Source organism: Beta vulgaris, chromosome 9 (assembly GCF_026745355.1).
Source record: "Beta vulgaris subsp. vulgaris cultivar EL10 chromosome 9, EL10.2, whole genome shotgun sequence".
Taxonomy (NCBI): Eukaryota; Viridiplantae; Streptophyta; class Magnoliopsida; order Caryophyllales; family Amaranthaceae; genus Beta; species Beta vulgaris.
This window is the reverse complement of record NC_079210.1, coordinates 47040947-47059611: the sequence shown is the minus strand read 5'-3', so window position 1 is coordinate 47059611 and position 18665 is coordinate 47040947. Positions and strand designations below refer to the sequence as shown.

At 36.8% G+C, this 18665-nt stretch overlaps 1 protein-coding gene across 2 annotated transcripts; it reads left to right on the top strand.

The window, feature by feature from the left end:
* The first annotated feature begins 12899 nt into the window (after positions 1-12899).
* Positions 12900-17745, top strand: LOC104884737 (benzyl alcohol O-benzoyltransferase). 2 transcript variants are annotated; one of them, XM_057392061.1, is made up of 4 exons: positions 12900-13430; positions 14913-15186; positions 16904-16920; positions 16957-17745. In XM_057392061.1, exons 1-4 carry the CDS (start codon positions 12960-12962, stop codon positions 17569-17571), a joined length of 1377 nt encoding a protein of 458 aa, XP_057248044.1. In that variant the 5' UTR covers positions 12900-12959; the 3' UTR covers positions 17572-17745. The 2 variants fall into 2 exon arrangements, with proteins under 2 accessions (XP_057248044.1, XP_010667725.2); XM_010669423.3 differs by having other exon boundaries at positions 16904-17745.
* The last annotated feature ends 920 nt before the right edge of the window (positions 17746-18665 follow it).

Genomic DNA, 18665 nt, shown 5'->3' with positions numbered 1-18665 from the left:
TCACATTTTTCTTTTCCCTTCTATGGAAGAATAAATTTTAGTTTGTTTAGTTCAAGGAGTAAAAATTTATTTTGGACACGTAATGGGGAATATTTTTTTTATTTTCATTATGTGATTTCAATTTTTCTTGCCTAAATTCATGTGACTATGAATTTACTTACGTGAACAACTGTATGAATATTAGTGAACATTCCATGTTGAAACTTAGTGAAATTGTATGTGATGCGATCCTTAGTGATCAAGTCAAGTATTGTCTTGCTTAGATGTCTATACTAGTTCCTGGAGCCTGAGTAGAGTTATATTACTTTCAGGTCCCGAAGTAGAATGGCTAACAACACTGAACTAGCTGACGCTATTCGCCTCTTGGCGGAGAAACTGAACCAGGACAAGGTTGAACGTCCAGAGACTGCTGGAGAAATGTTTGAAAGACTGTCCAAAGTGAAACCACCTTACTTTAAGGGACAAGCTGACCCTACTTTCCTAGAAAACTGGATTAGGGAATTTGAAAAGTTGTTTGAGGTAGTGAATTGCCCTGCTGACATGAGAGTAGGACAAGCTGTTTTATACCTAAAGATGAGGCTGACTTGTGGTGGAGAGAAAAGGGGCTAGATTGAGTGCTGCTGAGGGATTCAATTGGGAAGCCTTTGTGATTGTGCTGAGAGGAAAGTTTTACCCTGCCTTCATGAGGAAGCAGAAAGCCCAAGAGTTCATCAACCTTAGAATGGGTAGTATGACCATTTCTGAATACTATAGTAAGTTCATAGCCTTGTCTAGGTTTGCACCTGAGGTTGTAGCTACTGAGAGCTTAAGGCTCAGAGGTTCGAACAGGGGTTGACTGATGAGATCCAGTTGGGTTAGGGGGTGAACCTTTACATCTTAGATGTGTGTATGGGAGAGCTTCTCATATTTATGGGTTGCAATCGAGAAGGATAAGAAGGCTGGAATAGTTGGTGAAAGAGAAAGGAGGTTAGTACTGGGGAAACCAAAGAACTTTAAGAAAAACCGGAATGGGAATGGGAATTTCCAAGGAAGAACAACCAGGATAACGTAGTCAGGGTAGACCTGAAGGGGTTACCATTGTAAGAAGTGCACAAAAACCATCCTGGGGGACTGTAAGGAGACTGGTGATTGTCATTACTGCCAGAAGAAGGGTCAAGAGAGTTGAGTGCTACGCCAAGCATGGAAAGGATTGAGAATCAGGGAAGGTAATCAGGCTAGCCAGGGTCTAATCAAATAGGGAACCAGGGTCCTAAGCCTGGAGGTCAGAATAACCAAGGAAACCATAGTAGGCCTATACCAATGATAATCTACCCAGAACAAACCTGCAGGAAAAGTGTTCGTGATGAGTCATAACGAGGCAGAGAGATCTGCGGATGTGGTAACTGGTAATTTCTCTATCAACTCAGTTTTCGTTAAAACGTTATTCGATTCGGGGGCTACTTATTCTTTTATTTCGCCTTCTGTTTTAAAGAGTCTGGGATTGGTGGAGTATGAGTCAATTGATTGTCTGTTAGTATTCCTACTGGGGAAGTCGTTAAGTGTACTAAGTTGTTTTAAGAACTTACCTTTGAAGATAGGAGGGAGTGTCTTTCCATCCGATTTATCGAGTTTAACTTAGGAGATTTAGATGTGATTCTTGGGATGAACTGGTTGAGTCATTACAAGGCCAGGATCGATTGTGAAGTCCAGAAAGTAGTGTTGAGAAACCCTTCGGGAAAATTTACCTCATATAGACGATTTGGGAAACCTAAAAACTTTGGGGTGATCTCTGCTCTACAAGTGCAGAAGTTGATGAGAAAGGGGTGTGAGCTGTTTTTCTGTAGTGTGCAAGATGTGAGTAAAGAAGCTGAGTTAAAACTTGAGGATGTTCCAATAGTGAATGAGTTTATGGACGTTTCCGAGTGAAATTTCAGGTATGCCGCCTGCAAGAGCTGTCGAGTTTACCATAGACTTAGTTCCTGGAACTGCACCTATATCTAAGGCACCTTATAGAATGGCACCTCCTGAGATGAGTGAGTTAAAGACGCAATTGCAAGAACTTTTGGATAAGGGTTATATCAGACCTAGTGCATCGCCTTGGGGAGCTCCTGTTTTGTTCGTGAAGAAAAAGGATGGGAGTATGAGTTATGTATGATATAGGGAGTTGAATAATGTTACCATCAAGAACAAGTACCCTTTGCCTAGAATAGATGACCTATTCGATCAATTGAACGGAGCTAGTGTTTCTCGAAGATTGACTTACGTTCAGGATATCACCAGTTGAGGGTAGCTGATAAGGATGTACCTAAGACTGCTTTAGAACGCGTTATGGTCACTACGAGTTCACTGTAATGCCATTTGGGTTAACCAATGCTCCTGCTATATTTATGGATTTGATGAATAGAATCTTTCATGAGTTTTTAGATAAGTTCGTAGTGGTTTTCATCGATGACATTTTGATTTATTCGAGGAATGAAACCGAACACGATGAACATTTGAGGATTATCTTAGAAACCTTGAGGAAGAACCAATATATGCCAAGTTCTCTAAGTGTGAATTTCGTTTGGAGAAAGTAGCATTCTTGGGTCATTTTGTGTCTAAGGAAGGAGTATCTGTAGATCCTGCTAAGATTCAAGCTGTGAGTGAGTGGCCAACTCCAAAGAGTGTGACTGACATTAGAAGTTTCTTGGGTTTAGCTGGCTATTATAGGAGATTTGTGAGGGATTTCTCAAAGATAGCGAGACCTATGACGAATTTAATGAAAAAGGAGACCAAGTTTGAGTGGAATGAGAAGTGTGAGGAAGCCTTCCAGATCTTGAAAGATCGTTTAACCACTGCACCTGTCTTAACCCTACCTGATGGGAATGAGGGATTTGAGGTCTATAGTGATGCTTCGAAGAATGGTTTGGGTTGTGTATTGCAACAGAATGGGAAGGTAATAGCTTATGCATCGCGTCAACTGAAACCTATGAGGCTAATTACCCTACCCATGATCTAGAGTTAGCTGCCATGTATTTGCATTGAAGATTTGGAGACATTATCTTTATGGGGCAACTGCAAGATATTCACAGACCATAAGAGCTTGAAATACATATTTACCCAAAAAGACTTGAATATGAGACAAAGGAGATGGCTAGAGTTGATTAAGGATTACGATCTAGACATCCAGTATCATGAAGGGAAAGCCAATGTGGTGGCTGACGCCTTGAGTAGGAAATCGAGTCATAGCCTGAGTACTTTGATAGTTCCTGAGGAGTTGTGTAGAGATATGCAAAGGTTGAACCTAGAAATTTTAAATCCTGGGGAAAGTGAGGCTAGACTCAGTAATCTTTCTTTGGGAGTGTCAATTTTCGATGAGATCATTGAGGGTCAAGTTGGGGATGAGCATCTAGATAAGATAAAAGAGAAAATGAAGCAAGGTAAGAGGAGACTTCAAGATTCATGAGGATGGGAGTCTAAGGTTTAAGGGACGGTGGTGTGTACCACAGAAGTGTAACGATCTAAAGAGACGTCTTATGGATGAGGGACATAACACTCCTATTCTGTGCACCCTGGGGGTGACAAGTTGTATAAGGATCTTAAGGTGATATACTGGTGGCCGAACATGAAACGAGAGGTAGCCGAGTATGTGTCTAAGTGTCTAACCTGTCAGAAAGTGAAGATAGACCATAAGAGGCCCATGGGGACAGTCCAACCACTAGAGGTTCCTGGATGGAAGTGGGATTCGATTTCTATGGACTTTGTGACTGCCTTACCCAAGTCGAGGAGTGGAAATGATACCATTTGGGTTATAGTGGATAGACTGACCAAGTCCGCTATTTTCATACCTATTAAGGAGACATGGAAGAAGAAGCAACTCGCTACAACCTATATCAAGCATGTAGTGAGATTGCACGGAGTCCCAAAGGACATTATTTCAGACCGTGACTCTAGATTTCTATCTAAGTTTTGGAAGAAGGACAAGCAAACCTTGGGACAACATTAAAGATGAGTACCGCCTTTCACCCTGCGACCGATGGTCAGACTGAGCGGACTAACCAAACTATGGAAGACATGTTGCGAGCTTGTGCTATAGATTTTCAAGGAAGTTGGGAGGACCAATTAGATTTGATTGAGTTCTCTTACAATAATAGTTACCATGCGAGTATCAAGATGGCACCTTTTGAGGCGTTATATGGTCGGAAGTGTAGAAGTCCCATTTGCTGGAACGACTATAGTGAGAATGTAGTTTTGGGGACAGAATTCATTGAGGAGACCGTCAAGAACGTTAGATTGATTCAGGCTAGAATTCAAGCTGCGCAAGATAGGCAGAAGAGTTACGCAGACTTAAAGCGGCGCGAAGATGAGTTCGCTGTAGGTGATAAAGTATTCCTAAAAGTATCACCCACCAAAGGCGTTATGCGATTTGGGAAAAAGGGCAAGCTGAGTGCAAATATGTAGGCCCATATGAAATTTTGGAGCGCATTGGGAAAGTAGCTTATAGATTGGCATTGCCAATGGAGTTTGAAAAGATGCACGATGTGTTTCACATATCCCAATTGAAGCGCTATATCCCTGATGAGCGCCATGTGTTAGAGCCTGAACGAGTGCAGATAGATAGTAGCCTCACTTATGAGGAAAGACCTGTCAAGATTCTCGACAGGAAAGTGCGTAGTACGCGTAACAAGGATGTGCATATTGTCAAAGTTCTTTGGTCTAACCACGAGTCAGAAGAGGCAACGTGGGAAGCCGAAGAGGATATGAAGAAAAAGTATCCAGACCTATTCCTTGAGGTGAGTTACGAGGGCGTAACTCGTTTTCTTTAAGGGGGTAGAATGCGATAAATTTCGCGCTTTTTGTCTATTTTTATGACATTTTCATGTATATGTATGCCTATGTTGGGCAATTTGCACATGTTAGTGCAAAAGAAGTAGAGTCTCCGCATAAGAAAAGTGTTCGTACGTAACACAAGTGTTTAAAAATGGGAAAGTGCACTAGAGGCACTATATTTTCTCAAAGATTTTCGAAATGATGAGTTCAGACTTTCGAAAACAAGAGGGTTTTGTGTTAAGTTTCGGGACGAAACTTCTTTTAAGGGGGTAGACTGTAATCCCCCACATTTTTAAAGGATTTTCATAAATATATTAAGTTATTTATGTAATTATATTAAATCCAAATGAGTTTGGAAAATGATTTGACTTTTAAAAAGGGTTGACTATTTTAAAAGTCAACTAAAAATATTTTTCTAAGCTTAATAAAGTTTGTAAATTTTAATTAAGCGGTTTTAAATAAGAGTTTAATTATTAAAAGTATATTGAAAAGAAACTTAATGGAATCAAAGCCCAAAAGAAATAAAAAGGGAAAGGAATTTTGATGACTAAAGTCCTAACAAGCCCATCTTGTTAGTCATCAAAGTTTAATTTTGAATCCTTTTCCTAAGCCCAATAGGATTAGCCTATTGTTTTAATTATTGAATTCTTTCCTTTTCCTAAGCCCAATAGGATTAGCCTATTTAAATATCCTAAAACCCGAATTTTTGCCCTACACTTATTTTCTCTCTCCTCACTTGCACGTGATTTCGATTCTCTCTCTCTCACTCGACTTTTCTCTCTCCTCTTCCTCTTGTGCGTGTTTCATCTTTTCTCTCAAAAATCGTTTCTTCTTCGCTAAGTAACGTTTCTTGTTGAACAAGAAACGTCACAAACCTTTTCTTGAAGCCGAAAAAGTGCTTCCGCCGGCCTTGCTGCTGTCCCAGTCGGCGCCCCTTCCTCCTCTTATTTTGGTTGTTTTCTTTACTTCTCCTTTAAGATTCCATTAAAGTTCTAATTTTTATTATTTTTTATTATTATTTGCATGATTTCGATTTGAGTTATTATTTTTATTATGAAATATGTATTTTTCGGATCATATGTATAAAAGAAAATTTCAGATTTATTATTTTTAGTTTTAATCATGAAAGATGTGATTTTTAGGGTTTTAAATCACTAGAAATCTATATTTAGAGTATGAATATGATTTTTGATTGGAATACGATTTTTATATTCATTTAAAATATTTTCAGAAGGTTTAGAAAATTTTATAGTTGCTGGAAATTCAGAAAGTTAATATTTTAAGGTTTTTAATAGGTTTTTAATCACTAGAATAGTTTATCTATACTAGGGATTAAAAATAATGAGAGTTTAAATTATAAAAGCGATTTTTAAAGAAGTTTAAGAGGTTTGGGAATTTTAAAGTTGCTGTATTTTTTTTAGTACAAGTATTAATCGATTTCTTGGTTGTTTTAGGCGGAGAATTCACTGTAGGGGACTTTTAGTGCTTAAAAGTGGCCTACCGTTACGTTTATACGAGGTACGTACATAGTCTACGTGCTAAATGGTTAGAAACATGCTCTAGGGATGTTTTTAATTTGTAGTATCATGTATAGGACCTTGTAGTTCATATATATGATTTACTGAGATGGCTTTACATGTTATTTGCTTGGATGCTACATGTAAACTAAGAATATGTTTAAGTATGACTTGTTTGTATGGAAGTTTGATGCAAGCAATAAGTTTGTTTGGTATTAATTCGTGAGTGAATTAATGTAAGTAAATTGGAATCATGGATTCTTTGAGTTTATTAATTTATCTTATAAGAACCGAGGATCTTATTTGGTAAGTTTTGGTTATACCTATGTAAAGGTACGGATTTCTGTTGGCTGGTTCAACAAAGGATAAAAAGAAATAAAAGGAGTCTTGATTGATAAGTTGTGAACTCTTGTTAATCTAAGATAAAAAGAATTTTGTTGTGATTGTGATTGTGAATTGTGTATTATTTGGATTTTGTTGGTGTCATCACAAGTATTAAAAAGAATGCAACGTAAAGTGAAACGAGAATAAGTTATAGACTTTAGACTAGTGCACGTCTAGAGTTGGACATAAGGGTTGGGGTTATGGTGAGCGTGCCATAGCTTTTCTAGGATGGGTTGATCACCATCCTTTTTATTCAAAGGTTCCTCGATATCGCAGGTCACTCTGAAATGCGGAGTCGCGCCCCATTTCATTTTTATTGCAGGACAACTCGTCTAATAACTATTCCATTAAAGTGATAAAAAGTTAATTTAAGTTTAGTTCAGTAAAAGTCGTCTGCAGAGTTATTATTTATTATTTATTATTACCTGCAAATTATGTGTGTAGTATCATGTTTAGGATTTTTTTGTCTGATATGTAGTACTCAGCTTTGCTGATTACGTGCTTGTTTGTGTTGTGATCATGGCTTTGCCTATTGATCCTGTGGTGATCCTTCGGGGGAGCAGAGTCAATAAAGCATTGACATTACAGGTTCGAAGATGCATACATTGGGGAATCTGGAATGGAGAGGCTTTGAGATAGTAGTTTTAAGTTGTTTCTAGGAGTTTATATTTTCAGACTTTAGCTTTGAGTTGGTGTGTTTCAGTTCAAACATTGTTTGACTCTTATTTCATAAGTTCAATAAAGTTGGTTTTATTTTAGTAAGTTTTCCGCTGCAAAATTCTGAGTAAGCCGAAACGTTTTCACACGGGCGATAATGCCTGGGTAATTCTCTAAGTTTTATAGTATAAAGTATTTTCTAGAAAGAGAGAATTATCGGGGTGTTACAATCCCCGAGCCCATGCCTATGGAGATCGATCCCCGCGTTCCGAGAGGTCCGAGGCCCGACCACCGCATTCCTGAGAGTGAGGTGGCCGAAGCTTCTTCCTCTCAATCCTTCGACATGGGCTCTGTCATGGCAGCCTTAGCACAGATGCAGGCCTCTCAGGAGGCCAATCACCATGCGGTTACGGCTACTCTTGCCGGTATCCGCACCGACCTGGACCATGTGTCTAGGGTGGCTTGGCGCACTCACCTCGCCAATGTCCACTCCGGACATGAGCCTCCCTTCCCTAACCATCCCCACTACCCCCCTTCTTTCGACCCTCGAGAAGGGCCATTTGAGGAGCCTTCATTCCGTCCTTACCCCCACTACCCATCATACTATGATGGGTCCTCTGGTGGGTACTTCCCCCCTTACCCCCCTCCCGATGGGGGGGATGGTGGGAACTATTAGGAGCTGAGAAAGGGAGAGAGGAGAGGAGAGAGAAACTGAGAAACAAAGGGACGCGTTGTCACCTCAAACGACGGATACAGTAACTTTTTTTTTCCTTTTAGCTTTTATTTTTCTTTAATTTGTTTTTTTGGTGAATGGGGGTACAGCTGTACCCACTGTACCCCCTGTAAATCCGCCCCTGACCACCACCAACCCATTCCATCATGACCACCAAACCACCACACACGACCACCGACCAACCATGAAACCATAAACCACGAACCACCCATCCACCACAAAACCACCATCAAGCCAAGAACTCAAACCCTAACTACCATATAAATTTTTATCAAAGGGAGCGATGGTGGGGTCAGATGTCCGAATTCAAAGGGGGAGGGGTTTAGAGGTCCAAAATAGAAGGGGGTGGGGGCAAGGGTGGGGGTCCTGCTGGGGTGGATTGGTGGGCTGGCAAGGGTGGGGGACGGGCTTGTCGTGGCTGCTGGGTCGTTGCTTGTAGCACCTCGGTGGTGGTGGGTGGCAGTGCCTCAGTGGTGTTGGTAGTCTTTGTGGTGATGGTAGTCTCGGTGGTGGTGGTGGTGGTAATCTGGAGCCCCATTCCACTCCTTTTTTATTTTTTTGGCCTTACTTTCTCTCTCCTTATTAACATACCCACATGCTAAACTTTTGCATTAATCTTACCTTAAAATTTTTTGCCTAGGAGTCCGTGTTAAGGGAATTGTTGGATTTAATTTGATACAGAGGAAGTATATATATTTTCTAAATTCAAAAATATTATGAAAATCAGATTTATTTCTTATGATAACTGATTTCATATTCAAAACATAATACTTTCTCAACTTTTTAAATAAAGGATAAAAGGAATCTTTTAATCTTGAAACCGTTTAGATTTGCATTGCACCCCATGCACCGGAATGCGCTCACACAACATAAAGGCAGTTTACAAAATACAGATTTGGAACTAGAAGCCGCACTATAATCATAAATTGTTATACAAACTCAACTTTCTTAACGTTTTTTTCGTTAAAAAAACACAATAACCAACACTCTTAATTTAGTTACTGTGAAACTACGTTGTACCTTGCACTATCTAGTTAGATGCTTGCTAAATATAGATTATGATTAACTTTTGTCTAGAGAACTTTTGAAGAAAAATTTTGTACGTGAGGTTCTTAGCCTTATGTATAACACAATTTAACTTTATTTTTTCATCACATGTACCGTCTATAAAACTAGTATATATGTAAGCCAAGACAAATTGAATAATAGAATTGGAAGCATTACTGCTCGCGTCACGGAGATCAAACCGCTGCCAAGCTCTTCTAGTTAGCCGGATCAAAAAGGCTGACCTCCGTCTGCGTCTAAATCGTGAGATTGTCAAGCTTTCTCTCAAATTTGGTAGAGTACTCCCCCTTCTATTCGTAGAAAGTTACGTCTTTTACAATTTTAGCAAATGACATAATGTCATCATGTACCCTATAAAAAATCAACTTTGTCTAACCGATTTATCGTAGTCGATCTCGTCTTGGATAAAAAGCTTCTCAAATTACAAGCATGATACAGCTTAGCGCAAGTTCTCAGTGGTTGGTTTGGCATGAAAACTTATGGATTGGCTTTACTTCCATTATATGCCCAAATTAATATCTCCAGTGGGCTATACCCAAAAACTATATAGCCCCAATAATTATTGTAGGGCTATCATTTCTCGGATTCGACACTTTTGAACATATGGTTCATGACAATGTACAGTTTATACCCTACACTCTCACATTCGCATAGAGTATTATTTTTTTTCTTTCTTGTTCGTTTTATGTACCTAGGAGATTTGTGCCTAGAATAATAGCAGAATTTCTGTCAACAATAATGACATCCTCACGCTACACTTTCTCTCTCTTCCATTTTTACCATCACCTTGAGACCAAAATTTTAATGGAAATCCTTTAAATCTGTCAATGAGAATAAACACCACTCGAAATCCCCCATATTTTTGACAACAAATTTCTGGTATAATTAAGGTTCGCCATTGATAAAAGTTATACATTTAAACAGTCATCTACATGCTAAAAAGAGAATCCAGCCACTCTAAATGAGTTCAAACATGAATTTTGATCATCTATTTTGATGGAATTTGAAATTTAAGAAATTTTTTTGTTAAATCTTATGAGTAACCTCGTTAACCACGTTTATTTATACGATTAATCTCATTTAATCATACGAGTAACCTCAATTGTTCACACAAGTAACCCCCTATTTATTAATATGAGTAATTAACCTCATTCGTTTATAAAGATTAACCATATATATTCATACTAGTAACCCATTTAATCATATGATCAACCTCATTTTGCTTACATGAATAGCCCCAATTTGTTCGCATCAGTAATCCCAATCATTCATACAAGTAATTAGTAACCCCCACTTATTAATACGAGTAACCTCATTCGGTCATAAGGAGTAACCCATTTATTCATACTAGTAACTCCATTTAATCAAATGAGTAACCGCATTTTGTTCATATAAGTAACCCCATTTTATTCGTATCAGTAACCACAATTGTTCATACAAGTAACCCTCACTTATTAATATGAGTAACCTCATTCGTTCATGAGGAGTAACCCCATTTATTCAGTAAACTCATTTAATCATATGAGTAACCCTATTTGTTCACATAGGTAATCCATTTTGCTTATAAGAGTAACCCATTTCTTTATAGGATTGATTCCCTTTTATTGTTAAAAGTAACCACATACTCATACAAGTAACTCCATTTTGTCATAAGAGTAACTCCATCTGTTCATAAGATTAACTCCATTTGCTCATAAGGGTTTGTGCATAAGGGTCAACTTAAAAATATCATATCTCACATCACATGTAATATTTGGGAATATTCAGTTGGAGATGAAAATTTAGTTTGATAGCTTTGCAACGCCTGGTCAAAAGCTCGATTCCAATGAAAAACGAGTGAGATATATATGACCATTTGAAAATGAGTTGACGGGCTGACAAAGTATCGCGTGCGTGGCCACACCTGTAATTTTGCGTGTGGTCGGCTACACGCAAGACACACTGATATTTATATGGAGTTACAGAGAATTACTAAGGTTACAATTGAAAATTCAATTAATTTATTTTATTTTTGACGAGAGAATTCAATTATTGTTAATGCATATAATAGTATTGGGTTTATCTTGTATATCTCATAGTTTATATTATATAGCCTTTGTATTATCATAGGCCAAAGCCAACTACCTATGTATATAAGTTGTAATTTCAGCCTGACTGCCTGAGTAATTAGCACAAATCATCAAACCTACCCTAATTTGTCAGTTGTCACATAGATAGTTGATAACAAGCGCAAATCAAGTTACTACTAACAAAAAAAATACATATAAAAAGTTACAATGCCACACTATTAATTAGTTGAGCATTTTGACAGTTTATATCACACATCACATAAAGTTCAATAAGTATCACATCCATTTTAAGCATGTTATAATTAGGACAATGTGACTATGTGAGCATGTTATAAGTGGGACAACGTCCGGACGAGTTAGGCACTTATAGCTCCTTATATTAAATGCACTAGAATGCGTGTAGAAGCAAAACAAGACTAGGGCTGTAAAACATTTCCACGTTATCTAAACGGATGTTTGGTTCACTAGTTTTAGGTATGAGATATAGGTTTGGAATGAACAAAACTCATACCTAGTATTTGTTTAACTTATTTCTAAATTTTAAACCCATACCTAAACCCAGAAGGTATGAGGTTTAGAAACCCATGGGGGGGGGGGGGGGGTATGGCTCATACCTTACCTCTAGGTATCAAATAAAAGAAGATTTTTCATTCCTAAATGAAACCAAACACAAGGTATTAAGTATCAAGTTCCAAACCCATACCATCTTGATTTCATTCCTGATTCCAAACCCATACCATAATATGAATCAAACGCCCCCTAATAGACTAACTAGTGTATAGCTCCGGTGATGCCGGAGTTTTGACTTTGAATAATACTTTTAAGTTTTGATCTCATATTCATTCTATATTAATTTAATTTGTTGTATATTTTTATGTTCCAAGCTATATACACATATAATTATGTTTTTTTTTGGCCCCCATTCGGGGACCCGTGGTAAGATGAATTACCTCTGGGCTGCCCTGGCACATGACCCTCACCCAGAGGCCCAACAAGCCTCAACCCCCAAACACCCCCCCCACCCCAACAATATTGAAATTTGCTTCCACCAAGATTCGAACCTTGGTCTCCCATGTGGGAGATAGGAAGCGATACCATTGGACCCAAGGGTCCTTGGTTATACATATAATTATGTGGAGTAAAGAGCACATCTAATAGTTGATTGAGATGGTACGACTTTTACTTTACAACGTATTGGTCGCATATTCGGATCTTACTATACCAATTTGTGTAGAACATATTCCTTGTTAAGTATATGACATGACATATTTCTAGTGAATGAGAGGGTTCCACATGACAACATGTACTTTATTAGGTACACCTTTTAATATATTAGTATAGATATCTAGAGGTGATCAAGATTAGCCCAGCTCGATTTTGGGCAGGTTTTGGAGGGAAAAAAATTGTCAACGACGAAATGTTGACAATTTAGCCTGAATAATATGGTGTTTAATTGACAACGAAAGTATTTTAATTGGTCATTCTCTCCAAAAAAATTTAAATGGTGTTTTCTCATAAAAACTCTAAAAAAGATCTTTCTCCACAAAAACTCTTAACACATACTTACACTATTCTAGGTAGTACATGATCTATCCATCCTCCATGCATGTCTATAAATGTATAACAAATTATCCCCACAGCAAATCAAACCTCCATCTTTCCATCTTCCCCATCCCTAAGAAAAAGAAAAGAAAAGAAGCCTAGTCTCTTATCTCTCTACTATTTCTCATCACCTCCATTAATACAATGGCACCATCTAAAGACATTATTAATGCAAACTCATCCTTAGTGTTCATGGTGACGAGGCGGACGCCGGAACTAATCCGTCCGGCAGAACCCACCCCATATGAGTTCAAAGAACTTTCGGACATCGACGATCAAGAGAGCCTCCGATACCAAATACCGTTCATACAATTCTACCGAAATGAATCCACCCATATGCATATGGGGAGGGGGGACCCGGTGAGAGTTCTCAAGGAAGCCGTGGCGAAGGCTTTAGTGCCATACTATCCCTTGGCAGGGCGGCTGAGAGAGAATTCTGGAAGGAAACTGGAGGTGGAGTGTAATGGGGAAGGGATCATATTCATTGAGGCAGATGCTGATGTTACTCTTGAGGATTTTGGTGATATAATTCAACCTCCTTTTCCTTTGGAAGACCTTCTTTTTGATGTCCCTGGCTCTACTGCTATCTTAGGGACCCCTTTGATTCTCATGCAGGTAACTGCTAACACTCTAATCTTTAAATGTACGAAGACCAATCTAATTAATAAAACTCTACATAAATTTATTTTTGCTTAAGCCTGTGTTACAAAATGTAGTCAAATAGGAGTCTATAGATAATGTAAAAGTCCAAATGATGGAATAAATCAAAAACATATCATATAGATGAAGAGCCGTCCTAATTATGGACGATCCGCTATTTTCAGTTCCACTAAGAACCATATTTGTAAGAAAAAAATGTATAATTGGGACTGTTCAGAAATAGTTCTTAGTTGGGATTAAGGTTATGTTCAGTTCACCTTATTTTTGCTTGTTTCATATCTATTCAAATCAGATCAGAAAAAATAAGTTCAAATCAGATCAGATAAGTTCAGATCAGATCATGCTTATACTTAAAAACTCATTATTACTATTAATACTGTTATTTACTAGTGCATTTGTTTCAAAGGATTATTATTGTTGCTATTGTACTTATTAATTATTAATATTGATAATTATTATTATCTCGTGTTATCATTATAAATGTCATCGTTATCATTATTTTAAGTTATTTTGTTGTTATTAAATAATAGAAAATTAAAAGCCACGTGTTAAGAACATAAGATTGACGCAAAAATAAGAAATATATAAAATATGATAGCTCAAATTCATGACAACGGAACTACGAAGTTCGAATTATATTTCAAAATATATATAAGCTAAGTGCGCGATACAAATTATAAATTTAGATCCGGTATACCTCTTCCTACCGAATTCCAAATCTCTGTAGCTATTTGAAGTTGCACCCTATCCATTATTAGTAGTAAAAGAGAAATTAGTAGTAGTACTTAGGTAAAGTTTCACAGTTGTTTGTATATCTTATTTTATTTTATATGGATTAAAAAGAGTTGAGTCTGCCGACTTTTCAAGTGTGTAACATTTTTTTTAAGGGAAAGTGTGAAACATTTTAGAAGTGCTCTTATAAATTAATGACGTGGGTTATAAAATTATTTTTAGTAATTATTATTATTATTACAATTATAATTATTGTTGTTGTTATTATAATAATGATAATAATATTAATTATTATTATTAATAAAAGTTGTGTAAAAGTTGTGATAGAAATAAAATGATAATAATAGTAATACTATAAATAAGATCTTATAATGTATTGTATAATAATGAATTACAAAGTAATAATATATTTTATAAAAGATGAGATCTTGTAAATCATATCAGATCAGAAAAAATAAGTTCAAATTAGATAAGTTCAGATCAGAAAATTTCAAGTGAACTAAAAATGGCGGAACGCTCATAGTTGAAACTGGATCTGTCAATTTTTTCTATTAAAAAAAAAAAAAGAATAAATATGTGTTCCCTCCCGCTCTATTTATCTTTATTCCAATAATTATTTAGCCATTCTTTTTTCTATTCAACCTTTTTCTGTATCAAAAATCAAAATCCGGACATGATGTTATTTCTTGAGTGAACATTGAACAGGTCACCAGGCTCAAATGCAGTGGCTTCATTGTGGCACTTCGACTGAACCACACAATGACCGGTCTTCCTGGCCTAGTCCAATTCATGAATGCAGTAGCTGAGCTCGCGCGTGGAGCCCAATCACCATCGATCCAGCCAGTGTGGGAGCGCCACCTTCTTCGCGCTAGGGACCCACCCCGAGTCACCTTTGAGCACGAAGAGTATGATACAATAGCTGACACCAAAGGCACCGTTATTCCATTTGAGGACATGGTGCACAAATCCTTCTTCTTTGGTGGGTTTTCATTTTTTCTATATTTCGTCATCCCTTTATAGAAAATTTACTATTATATAAATGGATGTTTTTATAGCAGCCTTGTTGAAAAAAGGCTACCGTAAGATCTCAACGTGACTACGTGAGTCACGAATTTCTCTACGTCAGCAGATGACATTCATAACTAATTACTATAAATATACTCACATACTCTATTACTAATATGCATATATTTATTTAGTAACTTTTTACTTTTCAAAATTAGTTATAGGTTATTTTTTAAATTACAATTTATAAATTCTAAAAAAGCAATTTTTTTACTATTCAAAATTAGTTATGGATTATTTTCTAAATTACAGTTTATAAATTCTAAAGTTGATATTTAGCCGGTTTTAAGTGAATAATAACTTTTCCCTAAAAAAAAAGAGTGAACAATAACTTTTAAAACTTTAAGAGTAGGGATAAAGTGGAGGAGGAAGAAGGGGTGGGGGTGCATGGGGGGTTCTACCGAAGAAGTGCGTAGGGGTGGACAAAGACGAAGGAGAGGAGTGAGGGGAGAAGGGGTGGCAGGAGTTTGGCAGCGATGTAGTGAAAGGAGAGGGCGATGGGGAAGTGGTGGGGGAGGGGGGGGGGTGACAGGGGAAGGGGGAGAAAGGGGGCGGCGGGGAGAATTGGGAGGAGCGTTAGGGTGAGAGACTGGCTGCGTGCCTGCGGCGGGGTGGGCTGCAGGGGGTGGGGGTGAAGCAGTGGTGGCTAGATGGTGGGTGGCTATGGAGGAAAATATTGTTGAAGAAAATCGTCATATTTTTTCATTCATAAATTATTTCTTATAAAGTTTCATTTCAGAAATTATAATTGATATTTTTGTATATCATATCAAATTTAATATAAAAAACATTAATTTCAGAATTTCATAGAATATAATTTAGGAGATTATCTATAACTAATTTTGAAAAGTCTAAACTACTTTATTTGACTTTATCTATCTAACCATAAATAACATATTGCTGATGTGTACAAATGCTTGGCTCACATTAAAGTATTATGGTAGCCTTTTTTTAAAGAAGGCTATTGTAAAATTTTCCTTATTTATATACTTTCTCCATCCCCAATAAACTTTTCATGCATTTCTCCTTTTTCATGTGTGACAATGCACTTTTCGTATTATTATTATGTTTAATTACATATTAGTAAAGATTATAAGAGTTTGGTTTTCGTAATGTACGCAATGAGATGAATCAAACAAGAATACACATGATTATGTTTTTTTCTTACCTATTTTCAGGTATATTTTTAATATTTGGTGAGAGATATGGAAAAAGGGTGAAGAAGTTTAAAATAATTATAAAGTTTCGAAATGTGAGTATTAAATGAAGTAAAAAGATGTAGTGGCCTCATCTCAAAAAAAATAAAAATAAAGTAAGCAGTCTTATGTGAATAATATCAAAAATTTTGTGAAACGAAGGAAGAGTACGTACATGACTAATACCTTGTTCCTTATTTTTTTGAGTTGAGCTTAAATGAATTATTGAACTGCACTAAATTGAATTGAACTAAATAAAATTGGACTAAAATAAACTAAGCTTAATTGAGCTGATCTAAACTTAAATTGTGAGATGAAACTAACTGAATTGAACTGAAATGAACTCAATTGAATTTAAATCGGAAAGAAGAGAGCATAAGTAAAAGAAACATAAGCTAGTACATGATTAATTGAATATATTTTTTCTATAACCAGGGCCCACCGAAATAGCTGCTATAAGGCAGTTGATACCAGTGAATCAAAAAGCTACAACATTCGAAATTCTAAGTGCATTTATTTGGCGTTGCCGCACAAGTGCGCTACAACCGGAGCCGGAAGAAATAGTGAGAATGATGTGTGTGATCAGTATTCAAAACCTATTCAACCCTCCATTATTACCTCCGGGCTTCTATGGTAACACCATTGTTTTTTCCATGGTCACTTCTACCGCTGCCAAACTTTGTATTAACCCAATTGAGTATGCCTTGGAACTCGTGAAAAATTCCAAATCAACCGCTACATCACAAGAGTACGTCAGGTCAACTATTGATTACATGGTCATCAAAGGTAGGCCCCACTTTACAGTGGCTCGAAATTTCGTGGTTTCTGACCTGACTCGAGTTGGGTTTGACAAACTGGACTACGGGTGGGGACAGCCTGCTTATGGTGGGCTTGCTAAAGCTGGAGTCGGAGCAATACCTGGAGTTTTGAGTTGTTATGTTCCGTTTAAGAATAGGCATGGAGAGAAAGGAATTGTGGTTCCTATTTGTTTGCCTCAGAGTGCTATGGACCTATTTGTTAAAGAGTTAAATCGGTTGTTGTATCATGCTCCGAACCATCTCTCAGTTGCTTTAAGAGCTTCATCTATTTCTTCTTCTCTGTGATCATGCACACTAGTGTATTGTTCAAAACTTATCCGATGTCATGTCATGTCATGTCATGTCATGTCGTTGTTATCAGAAACTAAAGTCGTTAAGTTTGTAATGCACGTGTGTGATTTCTTAATGTGTACGTGAGCCGTCAGGCATAAATAAAAACAAGCAATATGGTGTTATGAACTCCTTGGAATCATAATTTTGATTCATGAACAATTTTAATCAACTATGCTATAAACATGAATATACATATATACATATATATACATATATACATATATACATATATACATATATATACATATATATACATATATATACATATATATATATATATATATATATGGTCCATATGAGAATCACTTTTATAGTGAGAACCGTAAAAATTGCTCATTTTTTCTCATTTTACCTTGAGTGTACTGAGCCGAATTAACAACATTCAAATGGTGTAGTTCGTAGGACGAACTTTAACTCGAGCTCCAATGTATACCATAAATATGCTCGGAGGTTGATGACTCTACCAAATATATAGGAATCTTGATTTATTACTTCTCATTTTTCTTTGTAATCCTGCTTCCTCTACCTAAAAAAATCATGTGCCACTTTTTTCTCTCTCTTATCTTCTTCTCTTTCAATTTAGCTTCTTTCTCTATTTCCAATTCAAATACTTTCATCAACCTTCACCATGGTTGGAAGAAGTGGCAAAGTTTATCGTCACCATGGGTTACCAGGCTATATATATAATATATATAGTTATAAAACATTACTAAGCTTACGACTATATTATTATGTTACTTAATGACAAGCGCAAATAAGGTACTATTAATGAAAAATCTATATACAAAGATATAAATAAAATATGTGATGTACATAAAAGACGAGCCCACTGCCAAAGTGTTACATCTTAAGCATGCATGTTATAAGTAGGGAAAATGTCCTTCACTAAAGGACTTTTCGTTTGGAAGGAGCAGTAGTATGCCACATCGTGAAAAACATCTATACTAATATATTAAAAGGCGTTCATAAAAAAGTTTGTGTGCCACGTGGCACTCTCCTCTAGGCTCTAATGCAATACTTCAAGTCAAACCCTCAATTAAAAAATA

Excerpts from the sequence above, each read along its gene's own strand:
- LOC104884737 (XM_010669423.3), top strand. The coding sequence starts at position 12,960 with ATGGCACCATCTAAAGACATTATTAATGCAAACTCATCCTTAGTGTTC. Across the intron at positions 13,431-14,912 it reads CCCCTTTGATTCTCATGCAG|GTCACCAGGCTCAAATGCAG; the intron begins GTAACTGCTAAC and ends AACATTGAACAG. Across the intron at positions 15,187-16,903 it reads GCACAAATCCTTCTTCTTTG|GGCCCACCGAAATAGCTGCT; the intron begins GTGGGTTTTCAT and ends TTCTATAACCAG.